This window comes from Phoxinus phoxinus (assembly GCF_949152265.1).
Source record: "Phoxinus phoxinus genome assembly, chromosome: 23".
Taxonomy (NCBI): Eukaryota; Metazoa; Chordata; class Actinopteri; order Cypriniformes; family Leuciscidae; genus Phoxinus; species Phoxinus phoxinus.
The window spans coordinates 25,200,178-25,226,403 of NC_136898.1; the positions used below are offsets into that span (position 1 = coordinate 25,200,178).

At 39.8% G+C, this 26,226-nt stretch overlaps 1 protein-coding gene across 8 annotated transcripts; it reads left to right on the plus strand.

Annotated features, from left to right (window-relative positions):
- Positions 1 to 44: 44 nt before the first annotated feature.
- Positions 45 to 24,726, plus strand: tpm2 (tropomyosin 2 (beta)). 8 transcript variants are annotated; one of them, XM_079598932.1, is made up of 9 exons: positions 45 to 309; positions 1,943 to 2,068; positions 11,177 to 11,310; positions 12,021 to 12,138; positions 13,226 to 13,296; positions 14,296 to 14,371; positions 15,521 to 15,583; positions 16,829 to 16,898; positions 23,637 to 24,726. In XM_079598932.1, the coding sequence occupies exons 1-9, from the start codon at positions 196 to 198 to the stop codon at positions 23,717 to 23,719; spliced, it is 855 nt and encodes a 284-aa protein (XP_079455058.1). In that variant the 5' UTR covers positions 45 to 195; the 3' UTR covers positions 23,720 to 24,726. The 8 variants fall into 8 exon arrangements, with proteins under 8 accessions (XP_079455058.1, XP_079455056.1, XP_079455057.1 ...); XM_079598930.1 differs by lacking the exon at positions 14,296 to 14,371 and adding an exon at positions 14,853 to 14,928; XM_079598931.1 differs by lacking the exon at positions 23,637 to 24,726 and adding an exon at positions 17,434 to 17,828.
- Positions 24,727 to 26,226: the final 1,500 nt, after the last annotated feature.

A 26,226-nucleotide genomic window follows, 5' to 3' on the forward strand; every position in this document is an offset into this window, starting at 1 on the left:
GCCTCCCAAACATGGACAAAAGCTCAGGATCCACGGGACGAATCAGAGCGAGGGGACGGCTCTGTCCCACACACACTTCACAGGAGTTCCCAAGAGTTGCTCTGGAGGGGTTTCAGCCGCTCTCTGCTGTCCGTGAACACACTCTCGTCTCCTCTCCTCTCTCCTCGCCGCTAGCAGGAACACAACACCTCGACCATGGAGGCCATCAAGAAGAAGATGCAGATGCTGAAGCTGGACAAGGAGAACGCCATCGACCGCGCGGAGCAGGCCGAGATCGACAAGAAAGGCGCTGAGGACAAATGCAAGCAGGTAAACTCAGTGTGTGTGTGTGTGTGTGTGTGTGTGTTCTCCGTGAGATGAGTGTGAGGAGGTGTTGTCTAACCAGTGGTTTATTACTAAATAAGTTATAGCCAGAATTTTAAAATAAGAAACAGGTTTCTCACAGAAATCCTATAATTGGACCTCCATGTATAATCTGAGTTTCTGTCCTGTGTGAGGAACGGTCAGGAATGCTGTGGTTATTGGCATCCTCTTCCCTGCTAAATCCAGTGATTAATCCCAGTTTACGGTCCAGCATTTGTGATGCGTGGAGCTATTATTAGTCTTCAGACCTGTCAATCATGAAGTGACCGATGCCAAATATAGAAGTGTAAATATGTTCGTGTATTTAAGCAGGTATAGTTTATGACAGCCGGTTGATGAAGAGGAGGCCGACGGTTTCCATCGCTTCATCAAACACGACACACACACACACACACACCGGCCCTATTTTAGTAAAAGCCATTTAAAGAAGGCTTTTCCCATCAAGGACACTGTCATTCTCCATCATGGAAGTGCAGCTGGCTTTTCCCTGGGAGGAAAGCAACATGGGAGTGACTGTGTTGGACACTTTGATTGTGAATCTGGGATCTCAGGATATCTCAGTTCTCAGAGTTGGATTGGTTATGCGCTCCGATCATTGATCTAATGCAGTTTGAGTTTGAGCAAAGAGTGTAATTTCCCGAAAGCCAGTGTCCCTGTCCCACGGCCCCCCCGCTGGTCAGCAGCACACATGCTGTCCTTGAGCTTTTCCTGGCCCGCTCCACCTTACTGGGAAAGCATACTGGGATCAGTCTCCTCATGCCTGTCCCGAGCCTGTCCGTCACACCGATCCATCACAAGCATTGTCTCGGTTTATGAGCCGACCAATAAAGCTGTGGCTATTTCTGCAGCATTGTGTGTGTGTGTGTGTGTGCGTGTGCGTGTGTGTGTGTGTGTGTGTGTGTGTGTGTGTGTGCGCGTGTGCGTGTGTGTGTGTGTGTGTGTGTGTGTGTGTGTGTGTGTGTGTGTGTGTGTGTGTGTGTGTGTGTGTGTGTGTGTGTGTGTGTGTGTGTGTGTGTGTGTGTGTGTGTGTGTGTGTGATGATATGGTTAATGGGTTGTGGTTTGGAGGGTTGAGTGAGTGCCACAGCTTCATATTCCCAACCGGACCACCAATGACCCGTTTATGAGACGGGGTTTAGAGGTCATCAGTCAGTTCAGACGCAGGACACTTCACTTGATGAGGAATGATCTTGGAGAAACACACGTTTATAAAAGAATAACTTTGAATAAAACTAGACAAAACACACCTCATGTTGCTGTGTTTTCAGGAATGGGACGCGTAGTTTAGCTCTATACGTGTGTGTGTGTGTGTGTGTGTGTGTGTGTGTGTGTGTGTGTGTGTTCATGTTTTTTTTTTTAATTGAGGAATTTATTTTCCAAGTGTATAAATCATACAGAATGATTTTTTTTTTTAAATGTAAAAATGCAGAAAGGTGTGTGTGATGAGTGGGTTTAGCGGTCGGGTTAGTGTAAGCGGAGAGAAGATACAGTTTGTACAGTATAAAAACCATTACGCCTATGGAGAGTCCCCATTAAACATGAGTGTGTGTGTGTGAATGTGTGTGTGTGTGTGTGTGTAGCTGGAAGAGGAGCTCTTGGCCCTGCAGAAGAAGCTGAAGGGTGTGGAGGACGAGTTGGACAAATACTCAGAGTCACTGAAGGACGCTCAGGAGAAACTCGAGCAGGCCGAGAAGAAGGCCGCAGACGTGAGTGACACACACACACACACACACACATCACATATGTCTCTCATTTAACCCAGGTGCAATTACACACTGCCTTTCAAAAGAATACACACCACTGACACCTCATTAGAAGGGTAAATATTTAGCATGAATCCCACAAATGCAAATTCGGGTCATATTTCACCCCATAATTAAAAGAAAAAAATAAATCTATTATGAAGCCTATCTTATTTTTGAACCATTACGGATCACGTGTGACCCTGGACCACAAACCCAGTATATCTGTGGCAAGAGCCAACTATATTTTTTATGGGTCAAAATGATCTATTTTTATTTTATGCCAAAAATCATTAGGATATTAAGATCATGTTCCATGAAGATATTTCATACCGTAAATACATCAAACATTTATTTTTGTGTATATTGAGTGGATGCGGCAACATTGAGGACTTCATTTGGACAACTATAAAGACAATTTTCTCAATGTTTCGATTTTTTTGCACCCTCAGATTCCAGATTTTAAAATAGTTATCTCGACCAAAAATCCCTATCCTAAGAAACCACACATCAATGAAAACTTTATTTATTCAGCATTTTAAATCCAAATTTAAAAAAATTGACCCTTATGACTGGTTTTGTGGTCAAGGTTCAAATAGATAATAATACATATGTACCAGAATGACACGCACACAATATGAAACATCGTAATTGTCTTAAAAAGAGGCCGGTGTTCAAAAATCATAATGTCTAGAGCTCGTAATGTGTTCAGCTCTCTCGCGCGCGCGCCCTCGTGTGGCGGCCGTCAGTACAGCGCATGCGCAGCACAGAGATCGAGCTGTCAATCATCCTGTCAGCAGCTGCTCTGGAGAAGGTGTCGAGCAGGATCTTATTCTCCAAACACTTCATAAACACTGTCAGCACCTCGCAGCTGAGACTTCATCAAACACCGGGTTACTGTCTTCATAAGGATGACCAAAATAAAAGTTACTTTCAAGTCACTCTAAAAAATGCTGGGTTGTTTTAACCCAATTTTGGGTCAAATATGGACAATATGTCAAATATGGGTTAAAATTTTAAATTGCATTTTTGATCCAACGTTTGGGTTTGTCCATATATGACCCAAAATTGGGTTAGAGTGTTTATATATGGGTTTGTATACAGTACAGTATATACCATTGCAATAGTTGCTATTCTGTACCACATCTGATACATTTTTGTTCAGGTATAAACTATATTTTTAGGTTTGTAGTGTTAAATATACTACTATTTTTGCAATTCAGAGCCTTTATTAGGGAGCCCATCCAGTAATACATGAACTTATGACAATTATTAACTAGCTACATCTGAAAAACAAGTCACGTGTTCCTGAGTCAAAAGACTTTGGCAACCACAGTAGATGTTTTTAATCCGCAGACTTTTATACAATATATATTTGCCTTGAGTTCTTCCATTAAAACATGAGGTGTTTGAGTGTGTGTCGGGACCTCGCAGCTCTGTGTGTGTTGTACTGTATTCGCACCATTCAATCGTGGCCAAAAAAGGAAAGAAATCAGAGGAATGCAGTGATTTGTTTACAGTGAGGTGATGTCAGGATGTTCAGAGTTCATTGCATGGATCTGAGGACAGTTGGACTGAGACATCCCACTTTATGCTTGTAATTCGCTTTAAATTCATTTGATTTGACACAATGATGAAGATTAATGCACATTTTGAGTGCATAAGATTTAGACAGCAGGTGAGATACAGTCTATAAGTTCATTTAAACCTATGTATTCATAAGCCTCGGCGCTATGACATAATTTTACTTTCTTTGAACAAAATGTCCTAATTTCACAAGTTTTACATTGAGTCATTGTATCTCTTGCATCTAAACAGACAACAGAGCCAGGAATACAGAGTTGCAAACAACCAGTAAATAGGAATGATCCAAACTCTCTTTGATAATGAAGGCGTACAAATTGAGCGGTTAAAGGAACACGCCGACCTTTTTGTGACTTCATCTTATTCCCCGTATCCCCCAGAGTTAGATAAGTCCACACACACCCTCCTCATCTCCGTGCGTGCCGTAACTCTGTCTGACGCACACACCGCTAGCCTAGCTTAGCACAAAGACTGGAGGTAAATGGCTCCAGCTAGCATACTGCTCCCAATAAGTGACAAAATAACGCCAAGATTTTCCTCTTTACATGTTGTGATTTGTATAGTCACTGCGTGAGGTAACAAGGTCACATGACACACAGCCATCTTCTCAATAATACTGTTATTTGTATTAATACAATACATTTGTGAAGGCACAAATCACATCTGTGCGATGAGCTCTTTCCTCCTTCCTGAGATTTAATTATTAAAAACAAAAAATAGCCTGCTCACCTCAAAAAAATAGCTTAATTTTAGTTTAGGTAAGACATACATTTTTAATAAGTAGGCTATTTACAAACATTATTACAAACATTTATGAATGAATAATCCATGTGTAGGCCTGCCAGATGTGTGCCGGCCGACACTACGCTGCTGTCTCGGTGCAAGTCTCTAAAAATAAGGACATTTCCTGTCAGATGAAATAGACATTCAGAAAACGTCTTTAAGAGAATGTATGTAAAACTTATGTAAAAAAAACATGTTTATCAGATGTTTGTACACAACGAGGTCACTCTTCCACTGGAACTAGACTCGCGTACGGCCGTTACCAGTGATTATTGTTTATAAAGTTAAAAACATGGATATTTTTCTTACAATATCACATGGCTTTGCTTCAGAAGGGCTTTATTGACCCCCTGGAGTCTTGTGGATTACTTTTATGATGGATGGATGCACTTTTATGATTGATGGATGCACTTTTATGATGGATGGATGCACTTTTATGATGGATGGATGCACTTTTATGATGGATGGATGCACTTTTATGATGGATGGATGCACTTTTATGATGGATGGATGCGTTTGTTTGGGCTTCAAAAACTCCATTCACTGCCATTATAAAGCTTGGAAGAGCCAGGATATTTTTTTATGTAACTCAGATTGTGTTCAGCTGAAAGAAGACATTCATATACTACACCCAGGATGGCTTGAGCCTGAGTAAATCATGGGTTATGTTCATTTGTGTGTGTGTGCAGTAAGCCTGTAATGAGGAGAATCCCTGGATCTGACTGGGAGGGACTTTTTTATTGCAATAATAGGGGAATACAGAGTCATACATACAAAACACTCGAATCTATAAAAAATTAAGATCTTTCTGTGTCTTGTATCAAAAAATCAATCATACACTAATATATCAAGTAGCCTATCCTTTTCAACAGCTGAGATCTCTGCAGCTTTACAGTTGTTCTGTATTGAAGTCAGAGAGTCGTAAAAAAACTTTAAGTCAGTCGAAAATAGTCTACCATCTGGTACATGCATTTTGCTTTATGTAGCTTATATGATATTTACCAAATAACATTTGAATTTTAGTTAGGCTATATTATCCAATTTCCAATAAACCGGTATCAAAATCCATAAACAAGACCATTACATCAGTTATAGTGACACATTTGTAAAACGCCTCAAAAATAAACATAGAAACGTTGGAGTGGATCAAAATAATTTGGCCTTCAAAAATATTTTAAAGTGAGTTTCTTTGACTTTATTAGGAATTACATAATTATTCATATCTGACCACAGATTCTGAAAAAAACGGGAATGAACATTTCCATTTCCATTTCCATTTCATCGCTGCCTATGCTGAGGAGAAACACTGTGTTCCTGAGTTCGGTCGGTGTGACCGGGAGGGTCTGCTGATCACCTGAGAGCTGCGCGCGCATCCGTACACCGGCGTCAATCCGCTTACGGTGTTTCTCCCGCTGTGGCGCTCAATAACACGACACCCGTCGGCGATTTGTTTCGCTCTACGCTAAACTTCACCACTTCTGGATAAAAACACTGGAGGAAGAACTAAAGCAAGCCGTGTTGAGCATGAACGCGTGATTCTCGAGCGGTGTCGCTGCTGTCCGGCCCGTGTCGCGGTGTGTGTCGGTGGTGAGAGCGGTGTCCGCGGGCATGGCCTCGGTCACCTCGATAGAGGCCGTGAAGAGGAAGATCCAGGGCCTCCAGCACCAGGCGGATGATGCCGAGGACCGGGCAGAAACACTGCAGAGAGAGCTGGACCTGGAGCGGCAGGGCAGGGAGAGAGTGAGCGAAGCACACACACACACACACACACACACACACACACACACACACACACACACACACACACACACACACACACACACACACACACACACACACACACACACACACACACACACACACACTCTGATCATCTCTTCACACACACCGGCCTGCTGTTCACCTCAAAGCCTGTTCAGTGCAAGAGCAATATCAGTCTGCTGTGTGTATAGGCCAGGGGATTTCATGCTGGGGTCCGGGGCCACAGGGGACTGACAGGGAAACAATAAAAAACTGTAAAAAAATTAATAAAAAATTAATAATACGAGTAAAATAAATATTAAAGATTTAAATAAAAAATGTGATCGTAATAAAAAGATTAGTAAATTAATAATAATAATAATCTATTAAATAGATGAATCTTGATTAAAATAAATAACTATTTTGATTTATATAAATAAACTACTGGTAAATTAGATTAAGTAAAAACTGCATTGCTATATTGCATGGCTTAATAGAATTTTAGATATAATTTTTTCTGTGTATAAATTGTGAGATACATGCCTTTTCCATGTTAGGATGAGGGTCCCTCGCATGGAGATGGTGGGATTTGGGGGTCTGTGGGAATCTGAAAGATTGAGAACCCCAGTTGTAAAGTCTGGATGACCGCAGTATCTTTATTAAACGCGCGTATTAGTTGCGGATGGCAAACGTAAAACCGATGTTCTTCAATGTATGCTCCAATTTTCTTAAACCAAATCAAAACATTCATTTCACATTATCCAGATATATCAGTGTCCATTTAGGTAGAACAAACAGTGAATGAAACAATATCAGCAAAAGAAGGTTGAACAGATGAAGTTGAGCTAATGATAATGCAGGATTAGAGTTCATAAAGAGGCCAGGTGTGAGTGACCAAACTTCAGCTCTTCTGTGACATGGACCTATGGATGTGTGGGACACGGGGTCAGTTTCGACAGGGGATTATGCCGTTTTCGTCCTGCTGAAGGTGGACACTTGAGTTCATCCGACCCAGAACAGGATAATCCTCTTGTGTTCTTGCCATCCGCTAAGAAAAGTGTTGGTTGTTTACACCAGGATAGACAGCAAATAGAGCTTAATCACGGTATAGCGCCATTCATTTCTGACAGGAGTGAAAACAAGGGACAAAAATACAGTGTGTTCAATGGGTTTTACTGTTGTTCAGCTGATGACACGACTTTACAGAAAGAAAAACGATTCATTAGACAAAGTCTCAGTCTCGTTTTCATTCGTGTTAAATTCAATATGGCGTCTAAGCTGACTGAAGTCTACCAGGGTCTGGAAGTAACGGGGGCTTGGGGCAAAATCGCCACCACAATTAATAAAAATGCCTCCAAAAACCAAGATATTGTGCAAAAAAGTCTCTTGTTGTTGCAGTATGACACGAGCAAGAGTGCATATCAGCGCGTTTGCAAATGTGATATTCATTTTATACAAAAATTGAACAAACAATACATTAATAGGCTATTAGATGGTCAAATTAGACTCAACAAGATTATATCAACATTAGAACCATTGTGTGTCTCAGAACAACACGGTTTCAGTTTCGTTACTGAATGAATCAGTATTTTCACTTTTTTGTGAAAGGGTCTAACTTGCATGAGCAAAGACTCATTTAGACTTGTCTAACACTATCGACCGGTCTAAAATAGCTTTGTGAAACCATAGTTTTCAGTGTGTGACAAAGCTATAGGGTCACATGATCTACTGTAGAACATTTGCTTTTCCGGTTAGCCAGAGCACAAGCGGCCGATGTGTTGCTTGGATGTTTTATTTCTGTATTTTCTCCTGGATTCTGCAGTGTAACTCGCTCTAGATGGCAGGCATGGCCGTAACCCACACACGGCTTAGGCCACCTTTGCACTGAGCACTGTTGGTTTGCTAGTACAACTATTGTTGTACGGATTTATTAGACGGATGGCATCAGACTTGTGGTATTTCTAAAGCTACAGGCATGTTGTTTTTCTGCATTCTTTAACATGTGAACAGACCAAGCGTTTAGTTCAGTGCATGCTTTATTGAGTGACGTGATGTTCCCACATGTGTTAGCATGTAGTTAGCTATTAAAGAATTGGACAAACAGTTGACACAGTGATCTCAACCCACTTTACCCAGTGACCTTTGCATGTTTAAAGTTTAACTTTCAAATCCAGCAATCCATGCATTCAGAGAGAATGTCTCTGTCTCCGATGGGAAAATCTGCTTCTTTCAGCCACAAACAATTAGGATTTGAATCATAACACTTCGTAGGGAATGCGTGAAAAGATAAAAACTTGAATGCAATAAAAGTTTCTTTGGATCAAAGCATCTTGCATTTAAATGTATGTAACAATTCTGATTATTTAACGGTTCAATCAATGTAGTGATTACTTTGAGAAATAAATATTTAGCAGAAGATGTTTGCCCTCAGGAGCCTGCGGCCGAGTAGTGATGTCTCTTTATTTGAACAGAACCGACTCGTTCAACTAAATATTTAATCTCCCTGTTGGCATATATTTGTATCCCTTAAAAAAAAATCTTCATGGCTTGAATGTAACTCGACACCCTTGTCTCATTCAGTATGTGCGGTTCTATGAATATGCAAATGAGCCCCGCCTCCACTCACTCAGCTCAGAGATCCACTGGTTGACGATCACACGTTGATCTGATTGGCTGCAAGGTAGTTTGTGACGTCAGAAACACCAGCGATTTCAAACAGTGTTTTTGAGACTGTCTTTGGTTCACTGCAGTTTTAAGCAGAAAATACTCAGCAATGTGGAACGAGTGTGTCGCTGAAAAGTGAAGCTAAAGCGTTTGATCGCCCCCTGGTGGCTGTCTGCAGTATAGCTCATGACCTCTGCCCTCTCTATGTAATTAAATAGGACTTGAGACAAACCCAAAAAATCCAATAACACTTCAAACAATAATTTTTCTGAAGATGGTTTCTGTTCTTTAGGTAGTTCTTATCTGTTCAAGTGTTTATATTACCAATAAGTTTGGAATTAGTTAGTTATTTGATGCTATAAAACGGGGTGTGACGTGATGATTGACAGCTGTGTTAGCGAATGAGTGTGCAGGAGTGTGAGTGTGGGCGGGACCTTGACTCCGCGGCTCCACTACTGCACAGACTCGGCCTACGATTGACGTAATCGTAACGACCGTCACTGGGATATTTTGGCTTCATGGTTTTAGGAAGACACGTCGTCCATCTTTTTCCCAGTCTAGGGTTTGGACTCAGACCACACTGCAACCCTGTATGTTTCGCATTATAGATCTTGTAAAAGTGTTGTAGTGAATATAGTGGTGCAGAAAACATTGTCACTGTGTTTAGTACTTTGTTCTGTCTCTATGATGAAAGATTTTTGTCATACAATGGAGTTTAAAGAAAATGTAAAGGTAGTTCACCCAAAAATCATCATCATTTCTGTTAATAATCCCAGATATAGGTTCATGCCTAAAGACCCACTGAAGTGGCTTGAAACGCGCAGCATTATTCAATGTGTTGATGTAATTTCCACTGAAACAGGAAGAGAGGGCGGGGCATATCAAACAGCCCCTCCCCTTTTCTAAAATAGCCAATAGCGTTTAGTTTATATCACAGCTCAGATAAAGCTCCTAATCTCTAACCGTTTCTCCTAATCTCCGCTTTAAAATACAGCATTATGTGTAGATGTCAAATGAGTCTGATGGTGGATCAATTCTGGTCCACGGTGACTCGATCACATGATCCGCTCTGTGTCGTGTCTCTGGACCGGAGCTGTGGCGGTTCGCGTGACACTAACGTGAAACCAGACTTCATTCGCCCCGATGGAAGACACATTTACACTGAATCACTCCCTATCCCCTATATAGTGCACTATGACATTCACCATGGAGAAACTAGTAATTGTGTGAACAAGTGACCGATCTCAGCCGCTTCAGCGTCTATTCATAATGTAGGAGGCGGAGCTTCAGATGCTAGAGAACATTGATTGGACAGAGAAGCTGAAGTGCTGAGTGATGTCATCAAAATCACTGATATTGGCTTTGTAAGTTTTGAATGCTTGTATCTTCTATACGCAAATGTTGTCATTGTTTTGGAGTACACTAGCTTATAGATAACAGCAAGACTAACATATTCAGACTATAAGCCAAAAAATTTCAATTTTGATTTAATTTGAGTATTTAATGCATAATTATGTACATAAAGAATTTCTAAAAATCGCCTGAAAAGAGCATAAACACTAGGGATAATGTTCGAAGTATCAATTAATGTAGATACATGTATCTTAAGAACGATTCCCGCGCGTCTGATACGCTGTAAAGCAGGGGATTGTAGCTCAGTGTTCGGCTGTAAGTCATCGATGCCCTCGTAAGATGGCCGCTCGAATCCAGTCATTTACACAGATCAGTGTGTGTGAAACACTAACAGCCTACGCTTTTACAAAAGCCCTACTTCTGCGGAAGCAACAATACACAAATGATATGTGGTTGGAGTCAGAGGAGCTGGAAAACAAAAAGAGGAGTCACAAAAATGTTCCACTTAAAGATTTTCACGTCACATGTTGCCATCACCACTTATCCAAACAGTTCATGGCGAACCTGGACCACAGCACCAGTCTGGAGCCGCACGGGTATATCTGTGGCAATAGCCAACTATACATTGTATGGGTCAAAATGATCCATTTTTCTTTTATGCCAAAAATCATTAGGATATTAAGATCATGATCCATGAAGATATTTAGTAAATTTCCTACCGTAAATATATAAAACATGTATTTTTGTGAGTGAATGCAGCACAATCGTGAACATAAATGCACAACTTTAAAGCAGATTTTCTCAATGTTTAAATTTTTTTGCTCCTCAGATTCCAGATTTACAATAGTTGTATCTCGACCAAATATTGTCCTATCATAACAAACCACACATCAATGGAAAGATGATATATTGCATGTGTAGCATTGAGTGTTGTTGCTGTGCCGGCAGGCGGAGGCTGAGGTGGCGTCCCTGAACCGGCGTATCCAGCTGGTGGAGGAGGAGTTGGATCGAGCCCAGGAGAGACTCGCCACAGCGCTGCAGAAGCTGGAGGAGGCCGAGAAAGCTGCCGATGAGAGCGAGAGGTGTGTCCTCCTCACATTCATTCTCTGTTATCTCTGGAAAGCTGCTTTGAAACAATCTGCATTGTTAAAGGCGCCATATAAATGAAGGGGACTTGACTCCACATCTGGGCTTTGTTCACAGCCGCAGCGTTTTATGTATTTGACATATTTTATGTATATCCATTGTTGTAATATGAACAAAAATAGACAGCAAGATTCAAGCCAGATTTGTAGATGGTTTAAAGTAGTTTTTCGGTCATTGGAGGGAGATCTGTCCAGTGTGCTTCCCTGCCTTCATCCTGAGACACTGGCATAGGACAAGCGGTTTGGAAAATGGATGCATGTTTTTTTAAAATACTTTATTTATGAGTTTCAAGACAATATTACAACAAAGCAAAACAAAAGCATGTTAAATCATAATACCTACAAAAAAACAAGGGTAAATAAAAGTGTGGCTTAGCAAAACCGTGAAAGTGCACAGTCTGCATGATCAAATAAAATTTTACTGAAAATGAATGTCTAAATCAGACAATAAAACATGGATGCATGTTTTCCACAATACTAGCGACTCTCTCAGGTCTCTTGGTGAGGTGGACACTCAGTACTGAATATCTCATGCATTGTGTGAACAGAGCCTGGGAGAAGCGTGAGGAAAGCTCAATCCGGTTTAGGCGGTTCATGGCATTGCCTGAGTCTGAGTGTAATGCTGACCCTGTGCTTTTCTCACTCAGAGGAATGAAGGTGATTGAGAACAGAGCAACGAAAGATGAGGAGAAGATGGAGATCCAGGAGATGCAGCTGAAGGAGGCCAAACACATCGCTGAGGAGGCGGACCGCAAATATGAGGAGGTGTGTGTGGCTCCGTGTTGAACAGCTGCACTGCACAGGGGAAGTTATTGGCTGCTGAATTTTGAATGGCTGTCGGTGGCCATTTATGCAGTTGTGTCCGAGTTCATATTGTATTTTAGTGTATGTTGTTTTAGTGCAGAAGATGGGTCGTTATATCTAAACTTGAATTATTGTTTATTGGGGATTGACTTCCTTCTTTTTAAAGGGCTACTCCACCGTTTTTTCATATTAAACTATGTTATTCCCTTAACTAAGACGAGTTGATACACACCTCTCTCGTCTCAGTGCGTGCACTCAATCGCTCTTGCGCGCCGCGACACTTTGATAGCGCTTAGCTTAGCCCAGTTCATTCATTAGGATCCAAACAGAGATGAAGTTAGAAGCAACCAGACACCTCCACGTTTTCCCTGTTTAAATACAGTTACACGACCAAGTATGGTGACAAAATAAAACGTGGCGCTTTTCTAAGCGGGTAAAATGGATAACTATAATGTATGGCGGAATAGCACTTGGAGACGAGAGAGATATGTATCAACTCGTATTAGTTAAGGGAATAACTTAGTTTAATAAGAAAAAACAGTGGAGTATCCCTTTAAAGCTGAAGTCGGCAAGATTTTTTTGATCATATTCACTGAAACCGACACTATGCTCCGACAGAGCAACATAAATCAGTTTTAGAAAACCCCCGCGCTTCTACCTCCACCTGGAGCCTGTGATTTGTTGTGCAAAAATCCACCGCTCCCGGTTCTTCTGGTCCAATCAGCGCAGAGCTGTGTGAGATCTGACTGTCAATCACAGTTAGTGCACACGCCACAGATCCCCCCTCCCCCCACGCGCACGTTACAATATCACATGCACACGCCTGAGGTTCACAGGTGTGTTGGATTGTACAAAGCGTGATGGCGGAGACTGGCACTGACGAGAACGATCTCGATGGGAGGGGCATGAGAGTTGTAAACATAAACATTTTTTGGCTAAGTCCCTTCTATCTGCCAAGACTTGCCGACTGCAGCTTTAACTTGGCTTTACAGATCACAGACTGTAATAAATGTATAGCTGTATAATGGTGTGTGTGTGTTGAGTGCAGGTGGCGCGTAAACTGGTGATTCTTGAGGGTGAGCTCGAGCGCTCTGAGGAACGGGCTGAAGTGGCTGAGGCGTAAGTACATACAACTCTTTCGTTGAGATTGGACTATTGCATTATTATAAAACATTAAATAAAAACATCAGTAACCTTGTTAGTTAACACAGTGGTGTCTGTAGTCATTGATATTTCTGATACAATTAATTTTTTACTAACATGATAACATGAACAGGTTTATTCTGCGTTTGGATAACTGCTTAGAATACAGTGTGAGCAAAAATGTATTGGTTTATTCAAAAGTGTGTGTGGAACATATATGTGTGTACAGGTGAAACTCGAAAAATTTGAATATGGTGCAAAAGTTCATTTATTCCAGTAACTCAACTTAAAAGGTGAAACTAATATATTATATAGACTCATTACATACAAAGTGAGATATTTCAAGCCTTTATTTGTTATAATTTTGATGATTATGGCTTATAAAAACCTTTTCACAATATTCTAGTTTTGAATTTGGGGTTTTCATAATCTGTAAGCCATAATCATCACAATTATAACAAATAAAGGCTTGAAATATCTCACTTTGCATGTAATGAGTCTATATAATATATTAGTTTCACCTTTTAAGTTGAATTACTGAAATAAATTAACTTTTGCACCATATTCAAATTTTTCGAGTTTCACCTGTGTGTGTATATGTGCCCACATTATGATGGTAACAAAAGTGCATTATAAATGTATTTGCATGAATAACTGAGTTTGATATGCATGTCTGTGGTCCCTGAAACAAATGACAAAGCTGCATCCAGCAAAAATGATATTATCATTCAGTTGTCATGTTGAGTTGACAGAACTGATCTCTGTCAGTAAAGTTCTCCAGGATTTCCTCAGTCGTCAGCGGCTGAAGATGCTCTATAATTAGTAACAGAAGAGCTCTCAGGGTCATTGAACAACAGCAAGGTTTCTGATTGTCCTTTCTCCCCGTTTTCCAAATGCATGCTCCGTTGTTCCTCATCCCGTGCCCCCCCATTCCCTCCCCGCGCCCCCACACTGGCCTGTTGTGGACTAACCCAGTCGAGTCAGGCAGCTGGAGGAGGAACTTAGACTTATGGACCAGAATTTTAAATCCATGATGGCCGGAGAGGAAGAGGTACTGCTGAGAGACTGACGTAGCGCGCTAACGCCGGCTTCTTTACACTTGTCCTCTCTTTCTGAGATCTGTGACCTCCTCTGCTGCTCTTCTCGGCTTTATCCCTGTGCCAATGAAACGCATCTTTTGCAAAAAGTAAAGGGGCCTCAACTAGAGCCTTGGGGAATGCCACACACTTTAATTTCTGCTGTTATGTAACAAACAAGCTTGGAAAAGGATTGCTTTTTCATTATTTGAATAAACATATTAAAGTAGCTAGTTTTGACCTCTCAAAACTGTCATTATAATCTACATAACATGGACTTCTTTTTCTATAAGTAGTGGTTTGTGAGCAACGTTCAGGACCGTGAATGGTCCATTGATCGTTCCACTGAGGTTGGGGTCTCTTTAGCTAAAATGGCTGCCTTTCCTGTCTTCTCAAAGTGCTGTCTCTCTCCTCTCCTTTTCCCTTTCTTTTCCTGCATCTCTTGCTGTTGTATAGCAAATCTGGTGACCTTGAGGAAGAATTGAAAAATGTCACCAACAATTTGAAGTCCCTGGAGGCCCAGGCTGAGAAGGTAGGCAGAGCACTCACGGCATTTGTCAGCGTTAAAGGGCCAAATGCCTTGCTGTTCACTCTGTAGTGTTATACATATTATTGTATCACATATGTCTGAATTTTGAACCAAACTTAACATGAGATTCCCCTTGTTAAAGCAGCATTGTATACAGGTCAAACTCGAAAAATTAGAATATGGTGCAAAAGTTCATTTATTTCTGTAATGCAACTTAAAAGGTGAAACTAATATATTATATAGACTCATTACATGCAAAGTGAGATATTTCAAGCCTTTATTTGTTATAATTTTGATGATTATGGCTGACAGCTTATGAAAACCTTTTCACAATATTCACATTTTTCGAGTTTCCCCTGCAGAGAGTAAGATAAGCTAATGAAGTTAACTCTTTTTAATCAGTTCTGTTGGTCAAGTAAAATATCTTTCTCACACTCACAGTCTCCATAGACTTCACAGCCATCTCTCTTGCCTAAGCTATGCATTGCTCTTCTTCTGATTTCAGATGCAAAAATATATGTAGCCTATAAAGAATTTTTTAAATATTGAATGACGGCCGCATTAATGATTCATTTCTTTTTTAATTATTCCGCAGTACTCCACAAAGGAAGACAAATATGAAGAGGAAATCAGAGTACTCACTGACAAACTCAAAGAGGTGTGTATTCCTTTCACTATATTGAAATTACACTGCTCCGCCACTATGTGTGCATATTTCAAACATGTTCATACACAATGCTAAGCACATGGTTTTCAGCAGTTTTGGACATCACTGCTCTGAAATCCAGACATGCACAGCTCATTATTAAGTCATAATCTTCCCTGCTTTCTCCCTACTATAGTTGGGATTAGGTTTCTGACCAATCAGGTTGCAGTCTCCCCAGCGTTTGAACCAATCAGAAGCAGTGCAGTCCAAACTGTCAACTGTGTAGTGCTGGTGAACTTGCTCTGGGCTTGTGTGTTTCTCTCCAGTGATAAACACAACGCAAGCCACTCTGAGTTCGACACCGTTATATGTTATCTTCATCCAAAACGTGTTTATTGCGTTTCATTGAGATGCAAGTCATTTATTATATATGTAAATTATTTCAAACAGTGGCTTCTCCTATTTTTCTTAGTGATATTTAGTGCCAGTTTATAAGGAAGTGATGATTTTGCTCTCTTTGACTCACTTTGGATGGAAAAACCAGCTACTGGCAGCTCATTTGTAGGCATCTGGAGTAAAACAGCTCTGTATTTAACACACAAAACACCTGAACTGGAAACCATGTGACCTGTTTAACAGGATACTTACAGAAAAGTATGCATGGGGCATTGGCATGGGGAACTTTCCATAAGATCATCTCTCAATGCAAATCACACCAGCTATTAGGCGAACTGAGATAAACCATGCCGATCTCTAGTATGGTGAAGTGTGTGTGAGGATGTGCGGCTATTTTAATCCCAGAGGCCAAGGGAACTTTATCAGGATCATAGTATCCCGGATCCATGAAATAACTGGCCTTTAATAATATAAATCTGCCGGCCTCTATGGGGATTTAACACAGGGGTGTCCTGACTTATGCACCCTGTGTTTTAAGGAAGAATATTTATTTATTTACGATACATTATTCATTCACAAAGAAAATTGGTGTCCTTAAATGTTGGATTTTTCCTCATTTTTTAAATTAAGGCATTCAGATCAATTTCCAAAAGATTATTTTTTTATTCCTCTTTTTAGTCAACTTTAGCATGGGTGTGTTCACTGTGTAACAGAAAAGTTAGTTTCGCATAACCCCCATAGCACTGTTGTTCATGCAATATTGTGATAATTTTGTCCAAATCGGCTGTTGGATAAATAACCGTAGTAAAATGTTCTACAGTCTTTCGCTCCAGAGTTCATGAGTGATTTGTCTTTCTCTAGGCTGAAACACGTGCCGAGTTTGCTGAGCGGTCTGTGGCGAAGCTTGAGAAGACCATTGATGATTTAGAAGGTACATCTTCAAGAGTTATTGCCTGTAAACACTGAACTAATGACAGAATAACAACAGCAATGCTTGGACTCGGTGTGTATTAGCAGTTTTGATGACTTACTCTTCATAACGTGGCTTTCCAATTATAACTTCCCTTCCATGTTTTGTCAACCATAACCTGGAAACCTGTTTGGCATGAGCAGAATGAGCTGGTTGTACACTAACATAGCCTGAAGCGGTGTGTGTGTTGTTTCGGCCGACGGGTCTGGTGTCGTTTTGATGTGCTGAAACTGCATGTCATCTGTTTTTTGGTGAGGTGCGGTGACTGACACCTGAGATGTTCAGTGAATGAGTAGAGACACGCGAGAGCATGTATCGTGGGTTCTGCGGATGGAGTTTCGTTTCCGAGTGACTGATCGAGATGACTCTGTGTGAGGATTGCTGTGCCAAGATCTCATGCTGTTGTGTTGTAACTGGCCTCTGGTTCTCCATCTGACGGCATTATTCTGTCTTTTCTGCTCATTGTGTGTGTGTGTTCCTCTGGGATGATGCACAGATGAGGTGTACGCTCAGAAACTCAAGGGTAAAGCGCTCAGCGAGGAGCTGGATCTGGCTCTGAACGACATGACTACCCTCTAAACGCGCTCTTCTTCTTCACCTCCTCCTCCTCATCCTTCTCCTCTACAGTTTCCCCTCTGTGGCTTCACTGTCCATTTGGCTAGTTGTGTTTTGTTTTCTTCTCCATGTGACTTTGAAACGGACATGGGTCTGATTCGATGGAGCTCCTGGTTTTGTCATGATCTGTAATGGAAAGGTCAACAGTGTGTGTAGTTCCTCCCTCTCAGGACTGTCCGTTGATACGCCTGATGTTAGTATCCTCACAGTGTTGGCTCTTCCATGCAGCGTCTGTGTCGTATGTGCTGCTTTACTGTAATAAATGTCCTGAATGTCTTCTTTCAGCTTCCTTCTGTTTCTTGAGATTCATTTGTTTGCATGATCACAGATTTATCGTCTGTTTTATTTGCGAGAGTAAATACTTCAGGTAGTGGAGATGAATTGATGGGTTACACTTAATTTTGATGGTCCACTTTAGACATTCAGCTAACTAACTAAGTTACTTTGCAAGTACATGTCAACTAAATAGTAGACTGTCAGGTTAGGTGTTAGTAGAATAAGCTGACATTAAAGTAGCAAAGTTACTTGTAGTCAGTATAATGTCTGTTGAGGAGCGTCACAATAAAGTGTGAGCAGATATTACCCCTCTGGTGCTCTTCGTGTTGCTGTCGGTCAAAAATGACAAAAAAAGGGGTGGTATAATGTCCTTTTCACAAGATGTAAAATAAGTCTGAGTGTGTATGTGAAGTTTTAGCTCAAAATACCCCACAGATATTTTTATATAGCATGTTAAAAGTGTCACTTTTTGAGGGTGAGCAAAAACGCACCGTTTTGTGTCTGTCCCTTTAAATGCAAATGAGCTGCTGCTCCCGGCACAGGGGCGGAGCTTCGATTACCTCCTCTCACACACACACACACACACACAAGTACTGAACATGTCTAAAACTTTTAGCCTTTTATGTTGAAACCGGAGTCAGACAATGATGGAGAGACTCAAGAAGAAGTGACGACATGTAGAGAAACAGGACATTTCTGAATGGTTAGTTGATGATTATGTGTAGTTATCTTCTAGTCATTGATTAGCATATTCTGTCATGATAATCTATAAATCGCATTCCCGGAGGCGGGGTTTATGTAAATTCTAGGGTTGGTGATGTCACTAACCCGGGAGGAATGTGGTGTAGTCTCAACCAGCCGTTTGTTGTAGTCCTTAAAAAAATATTTCTTCTTTAATATTTCATATTTTTAGGGGATTTGATAGTGCTAGAATATAGTTATACTTAATTTATTCACTTTTTGAGCATGGAACTGAAAAAGAAATGTTAAAAAGTTAACTTGAAAAAGTTATTTATAATGGGAAAAAAATGCACAAAAAATACATTTAATATGAAATGCATATATTTTGCTAAATGTTTTACTCTTAAACTGTGAGAAAATCAAAGTAATAAATCTAAACAAGCTGTGTTCCAAATTTGAGGTCGATATTAAAAAAAAAAATAGTTTGTGTGCAGTACCAAACATGTCCACTAGATAAATTTGTCTCCCATTCATTTCCAATGCGCTCATTTCTGACCGCGAACAATACAAGGGTGACTATTTTTTTCAGGACCATTCAACCGTTTTATTACTATTATTATTTAGCAAGTGCCAAAACCTTTACTAAGTTTCGTACCATTCCCATGATGTTAAAAAAAACATTGTTTTTCGGGCAGCCCCCGAGGGTTAAAGAGTCAGTCTACTAATACTGAGAGTTAGTTGGGATTTAATTGTAAATGCAGTTAGCAGAATGTGTAGAGTGTTACGAGCTCATGAATGAGTGCTCAAGAACACTGACAACAATATATATTTATGTCTTCAGGACCATATACTTCCCTATTGGAAGAAATCTGTCGCAATGTCAGGTTCATGCAGACTTTAAAAATATGTCAGTTTGACAACAAACTCTTAAGTGTCTTCTTAATGCTAAGAGACATGTTACTAACACAACTAATGTAAATGAATCATATAGGTTTTTGATAAACTGTATTTGTATAATAAAAACATCACATCAGTAAAAAAGCTTTTTAAAATGTCAGGATTTGTCTTATAGAATGAATCACTTAAGGGTTAGTTCACCCAAAAATATAACTTCTATCATTAATTACTCGCCTTCATGTCGTTCCAAACCCGTCAGACATCACACAGATAATTAAAAAAGCAAAGCAATTGTTTTTCTTCAGAATTTTTTACTAAACTACTCAATTCATAAGGATTAGTTTTACAATCTCTTTATGAACCTTTTGAAGCGTTAAAGTGGTAGTTGCGCAGCTGTCAATGGAGGGACAGAAAGCTCTCAGATTTAATCACTAATATCTTCATCTGTGTTCTGAAGATGAAGGAAAGTCTGACGGGTTTGGAACGACATGAGGGAGAGTCATTACTGACAGAGAACCCTTTAAAGATCTTCTAAAGCCTGTATCTTTACTCGACACAGGCTTAGTCGTCTTCTCTGTCCATTCTTTATTTTATTTTTTTTAATTAGACATTTTAAACATCAATGCCATTATTGGAAGAAATCTGTTTAATTTAACACAAAATGTTTATGTGTGGAACAGTTTAACATCGCTGAACTATGGCCAGGAAGGCTCATATGGTTGGATACGAGCTGTGATCCGCTTGGCGAGTGTGTGTTGGAGTGTTTTGTGCAGAAACTGTGGGGCGAGTGTGTGTGAGTCCTCATCTGTGTTGTGTGTGCACTCCTGGATCAGGCATGCTGGGATTGAAGGGCTTTCCCTCGCACGAAGAAGGTCAGAAGTGTACTCAGAACCACTCGAAGCTTCATGACGTGTGCTTCTGCACGGTTTCTCATATTAATCACAACGAACACTAAGGCCAGAAACGTGCAAGAAAAGTGTGGCGAACACAGGGCAAAAGCAGGTTCCTCTTCAACATCACGAACGTCCAGTTTTTCAAGATTGCGGAGCGACATGGAAGCCTCCGTGGACCCGTCCCGTGTAAATAAAGATAAGAAATTCTTTGCGTACGATAAGTCAGATCATTTGCTGAGGTAATTCTACACCAATGAGGACATATTTATGAATAAAGACATTGATTTTAGCTAATAAAATACTTAAACTACACAGTGTACCTTTAAAACAGGATCCTCTTCAAACCTATGACAAAAACACTGACCGGTAGACAAGACCACTCATGTTCATTTCAGCTTTGCAAAGAATTCGAGATGTACTTGCGTTGTGTTATAAGTTGCAGTCGGACTCGTCCCAGAACAGAAGTGTCACACACTTATAGTCATTATCACTATCAGGAGTGACTCCTGTTCCACATGCACATGTGGACGCATAGTTTAGAGGATTCCCTGCGTCTGAATGTGCTTTTACTCTTATATTTTGTATGTGGCTAAATGGAAAAATGTATCTATAGTGGCCAAAACTAATTGCCTAAACTCTTAAAGTATGTTTATCCAGTTTAAACCACAAAGTGTATCAAAAGCTCTAAAGGAGTTAAAAACAATAAAAATGAGAATCTGTGGCCTCGTATAAAGATGATATCTGATCAGAAAACGTAATTTTACTGCTCTTGAATCTCTATCCTCTGTTTCCTCCGTTCCTCTGTTTGACTTCTCTGTGTTTGCGCCTCGTAGGTTTTTACATGTTGGTGTATTGCATAAAAACACTGAATGGAAACATTAAGATGTGAATAACACTCGCTTGAGGTGAAACATCTTTGTGAGTGTTCATGAATTCCAAAGAAAATATTTTTTTTCTGAATAAATTCGGAGATGTGGATCGAGGTCATGTGACTTCCATTTCTATGTTGTTATAACCAGCAGTGGCGATCTTCTGGTGCGTTTGCAGTATTCCTGGTGTTTCCCACATCAGCTTTGATGCAGTCGGACACGGCCTGGGTACAGTTGCGTGTGTTATTGACAGTGCCTTTAAAAATGCTCTGGCTTTATTAAATATTGAATGCTGCCATAAAATAAATGCTTGTAAATAGCTGGTTTGGCAGAAGAACAAAACCTTTACAAACTCATAAAAGGATCTGATGAATGGAGTATGGTAAAGATACCGTATGAAATCCATTCGGGTTTATCATGAATATGGACTGCAGGAACAGTTTTATATTACAGGTTGAGGTGCAATTCTTTACAGTGAGTTTTCTTAGAGAACCGTTCCTCTTATTATTATACTTCCTATATCATAATTGTCAAGATTTGATTACCTGCTGATTTTATGTGATACTTTTGCATTTTCATTAGGTTGTACAGATGAAACTTGAAAAATTAGAATATCGTGCAAAATTTCAGTAACTCAACTTAAAAGGTGAAACTAATATATTATATAGACTCATTACATGCAAAGTGAGATATTTCAAGCCTTTATTTGTTATAATTTTGATTATTATGGCTTATAGCTTATGAAAACTCGCTCTGCTCATTCCAAAATCAACATTTATTGCTTTAATTCTGCAAAATGATTGGTTTTGAAATCATCCGCATGATGACGTCAGGATGTGTTGCTCATTTGCATATCCCCACCTCCACTACACAATGTTCACAAGGACTTAAAGGATAATTCCGGTATTTAACACCTTGAGTCTATATTGTAGTTTGTTTTGGATGAACAAGAGTGGTGGACAACATTTTTTTGACAATGGTTCCTCTCTCGAGTTTTTGACTATAAAAGAATTGGCCATGGACCCATTTAACATTGGAGTCAATGGCCATGTCCGAAAATGTCATTAAAACAGCCAATAATGTTCGTTTACAAAACTGTTAAACTCACCGAGTGGTTAGTGGTGTTCGTTGATGATTATAAACAATATATCGTCGCAATATATGATTCCAATCCGTTTATTTTGCTATAGTGGAACTATTTTTTCAGACACTTCACAACCGTGTAACTTCCGCTCAATATTTGAATCTGAAGCGTTAGCACACTCCCGACCACTTGATGGCGATACCCGATGTTTATGTCTCGCGGGACACTCACGGTCACAGTCGAGTTCAACTTCATATTACAAGTAACAATTAATGAAGGTTTTGTTTGTTTATTTCGCTTACTCTCCCGTAGCACAGTTGCTCTGCGCGCTAGCCTTATGAGAAACGGAAGCGAGCAAAAAGACTACATCGACCAAATGTAAACAGCCCCCTTTCCGTTTCCGGTAGCGCATTTATATTAACGAGCACTCAGTCCTTCAACAGAATTCAATGGGATTTTACAAAATGACGAATAAAACACGACAGAAACTGTATTTCGCAACGCTTTTTGTTTCTGGAACATCAACTAACATCACTAATCACTCGGTGAGTTTAACAGTTTTGTAAACGAACATTATTGGCTGTTTTAATGACATTTTCGGAAATGGCCATTGACTCCAATGTTAAATGGGTCCATGGCCAATTATTTTATAGTCAAAAACTCGAGAGAGGAACCATTGTCAAAAAAATGTCCACCACTCTTGTTCATCCAAAACAAACTACAATATAGACTCAAAGTGTTAAATACCGGAATTATCCTTTAAGAGAGTGTGAGCGGCCACGCATTACAAATAAATACAGTTACAAATATGCATTTGCTGTGAAACGCTTCTGTCATGCTTTCAGTGTTTTTTATAATTCAATTCAAAATGTTAGTAAAAGTGGATTTAAATGAGATGATGGTTTATTAGTTTATTAGTTCCCTTTAAATGGGTCATGAAATGGAGAATCAAAATGTTATTGATATTTACACTACAGGTGAAACTCGAAAAACTAGAATATGGTGCAAAAGTTCATTTATTTCAGTAATTCAACTTATAAGATGAAACTAATATATTATATAGACTCATTACATGCAAAGTGAGATATTTCAAGCCTTTATTTGTTATAATTGTGATGATTATGGCTTACAGATTATGAAAACCCCAAATTCAAAATTATAATATTGTGAAAAGGTTTTCATAATCTGTAAGCCATAAACATCACAATTATAACAAATAAAGGCTTGAAATATCTCACTTTGCATGTAATGAGTCTATATAATATATTAGTTTCACCTTTTAAGTTGAGTTACTAAAATGAATGAACTTTTGCTCGATGAGTTTGGAGTTTCTCCTGTACATCACGGCTGTCTCACGAGTGTCGTTGTGTTCCTGCATCTCCAGAGAAACTGTCCCAGGCCAAAGAGGAGAACCTGAACATGCACCAGGTGCTGGACCAGACCCTTCTGGAGCTCAACAACCTGTAGAGGACAAGATCCTGCGCTCCTGGTGCACATCTGGCTCTCATCAGGCAATGTCTTATAGTCACACACTCGCTTTTGTCTTTACAAACAATGTCTTGTACTCGTAGCAAAGCCAGCAGTTCTCTAAACCAATCATTCACTTGGATTTTTGATATTTGTAATAAATTAATTGCGACTGTCTAATTTGGTTTGATTTATTCTAAACATTATGTTTACTACAAATGTTGTTTCCTCCAAAGTCAACTTCTTGACCTCGACTGAAAAATGCTGTAATTCTACATTTTTGGATTTTTGGACCGTACCAACTATTTAAAAGATAGTGTTTGCACTTTTGAGGTTACGATTTTTAAGCTTTTTCATTGATTTGTACCAAAATGCACACCTGTGATTGTGAGGAGTGCGCCTCAGATCCCGTGTGAAAGCGTATGAGGAGTGCAGTGCTGCAAACCTGTGGCCTTTAGTGAAGTTTGCTGTTCCGGATGCAGAATGTGTTTCTGACGTGATTTGTGTGGATCTCATGCGGGGGGGTCCAAAATTTTAATTATGCTGATGTAACCTTGCTTGTACAGGCCTAAATTAATTTAAAATGATGTGAAAAAGCATTAGGCGACAATAAAGCATTAGTCACAATGATATCAAATTGACATGGCTTATGTGTTTGACTGTAATAACTACTGCAAATGTTTGCAAACTGTCGAATTGACCAAATCTGTGAAGCGTCCTGTAACACTGAATAACACACACTACTCAAGGTTTTTTACATGGTTCAAAAGCGTGTCATTGTTTAAAACTCCTCTAATGCAAATCACTATGTCGTAGATCCTGCAAAAATCAATGGAATTATCTGGAGTATAAAAGGGATATAGTTTAAGGAACAACTTCCGGGTCATTCAATGAAAATGTAACGAATTATTCTAACACGCCGTTTTAAATGAAGCCTCGCCCATGTGTGTATCCTATGCAATTGTGTGAGCTGTTTGATTAAAGTGATGAAAATACAACTTTGCCTTTTGATTATTTGTTTGCACACCAATGTTTTTATTGAGAAATCCTCTCGGCACAGAGCGTGACATTAAACACTGAGCTAGAACACAGATTTACACTTAATAAACACTGTTGTGCCTTTGCTTTCATATTTTAGTCTTTTAGGTGTAAGAGAAACCCTTAAAACCCTCAATACTGAATAATCATGGAGAGTCCGCGGTTGCTGGAACTCAGACCTCCAGTTCAGTGTTTAGTTTGAATACATTTGCAAAGTTAGCACAACTCTGTGTTTAGCTTTGGCTTTATGGTGTGTAGATGTAACATAATGCTGCAACATAAATTGTGAAAAATAAAGAGGTGTAAATCTGAATGCTGTGAACATTTGAGCTACAGTAAGTGTGGCCATGATGAGTAATGCATGTGTTTGATAACTATTAGATTTGACTGACACGTTTGTCAAGACAGCCTGCGTTCCACATTCAGCGATCCCTGTTAGTCGAGCCCGTGGCTTGGCACTGTTAGCATCATGCTCGAGTGGTGCATCATTGATAACTCCAGGGAAGCTTTCTGAACTCCAGACTTGATGAGGATGTGTAACAAATGCATGAACACGTTTTCAGAAAAGGGACTACGTGAGACATGAGACTAAAACATGCACTTTCTCGGACTAACGTTCAGCATTATTGAGCAGATGCCCAGCATTAAGATTAACACAGACAGGATAATGTGTTAGAAATCCTCCATTTACACTAAAAAATAATCCAGTACAATCATCTTGGTTAGCATGAACACACTGATGACGTGTGATTGATTAGCATGAACACACTGATGACGTGTGATTAGCATGAACACACTGATGACGTGTGATTAGCATGAACACACTGATGACGTGTGATTAGCATGAACACACTGTTGACGTGTGATTGATTAGCATGAACACACTGATGACGTGTGATTAGCATGAACACACTGTTGACGTGTGATTGATTAGCATGAACACACTGATGACGTGTGATTGATTAGCATGAACACACTGATGACGTGTGATTAGCATGAACACACTGATGACGTGTGATTAGCATGAACACACTGTTGACGTGTGATTGATTAGCATGAACACACTGATGACGTGTGATTAGCATGAACACACTGTTGACGTGTGATTGATTAGCATGAACACACTGATGACGTGTGATTGATTAGCATGAACACACTGATGACGTGTGATTAGCATGAACACACTGATGACGTGTGATTAGCATGAACACACTGATGACGTGTGATTAGCATGAACACACTGATGACGTGTGATTAGCATGAACACACTGATGACGTGTGATTAGCATGAACACACTGATGACGTGTGATTAGCATGAACACACTGATGACGTGTGATTGATTAGCATGAACACACTGATGACGTGTGATTAGCATGAACACACTGTTGACGTGTGATTGATTAGCATGAACACACTGTTGACGTGTGATTGATTAGCATGAACACACTGATGACGTGTGATTGATTA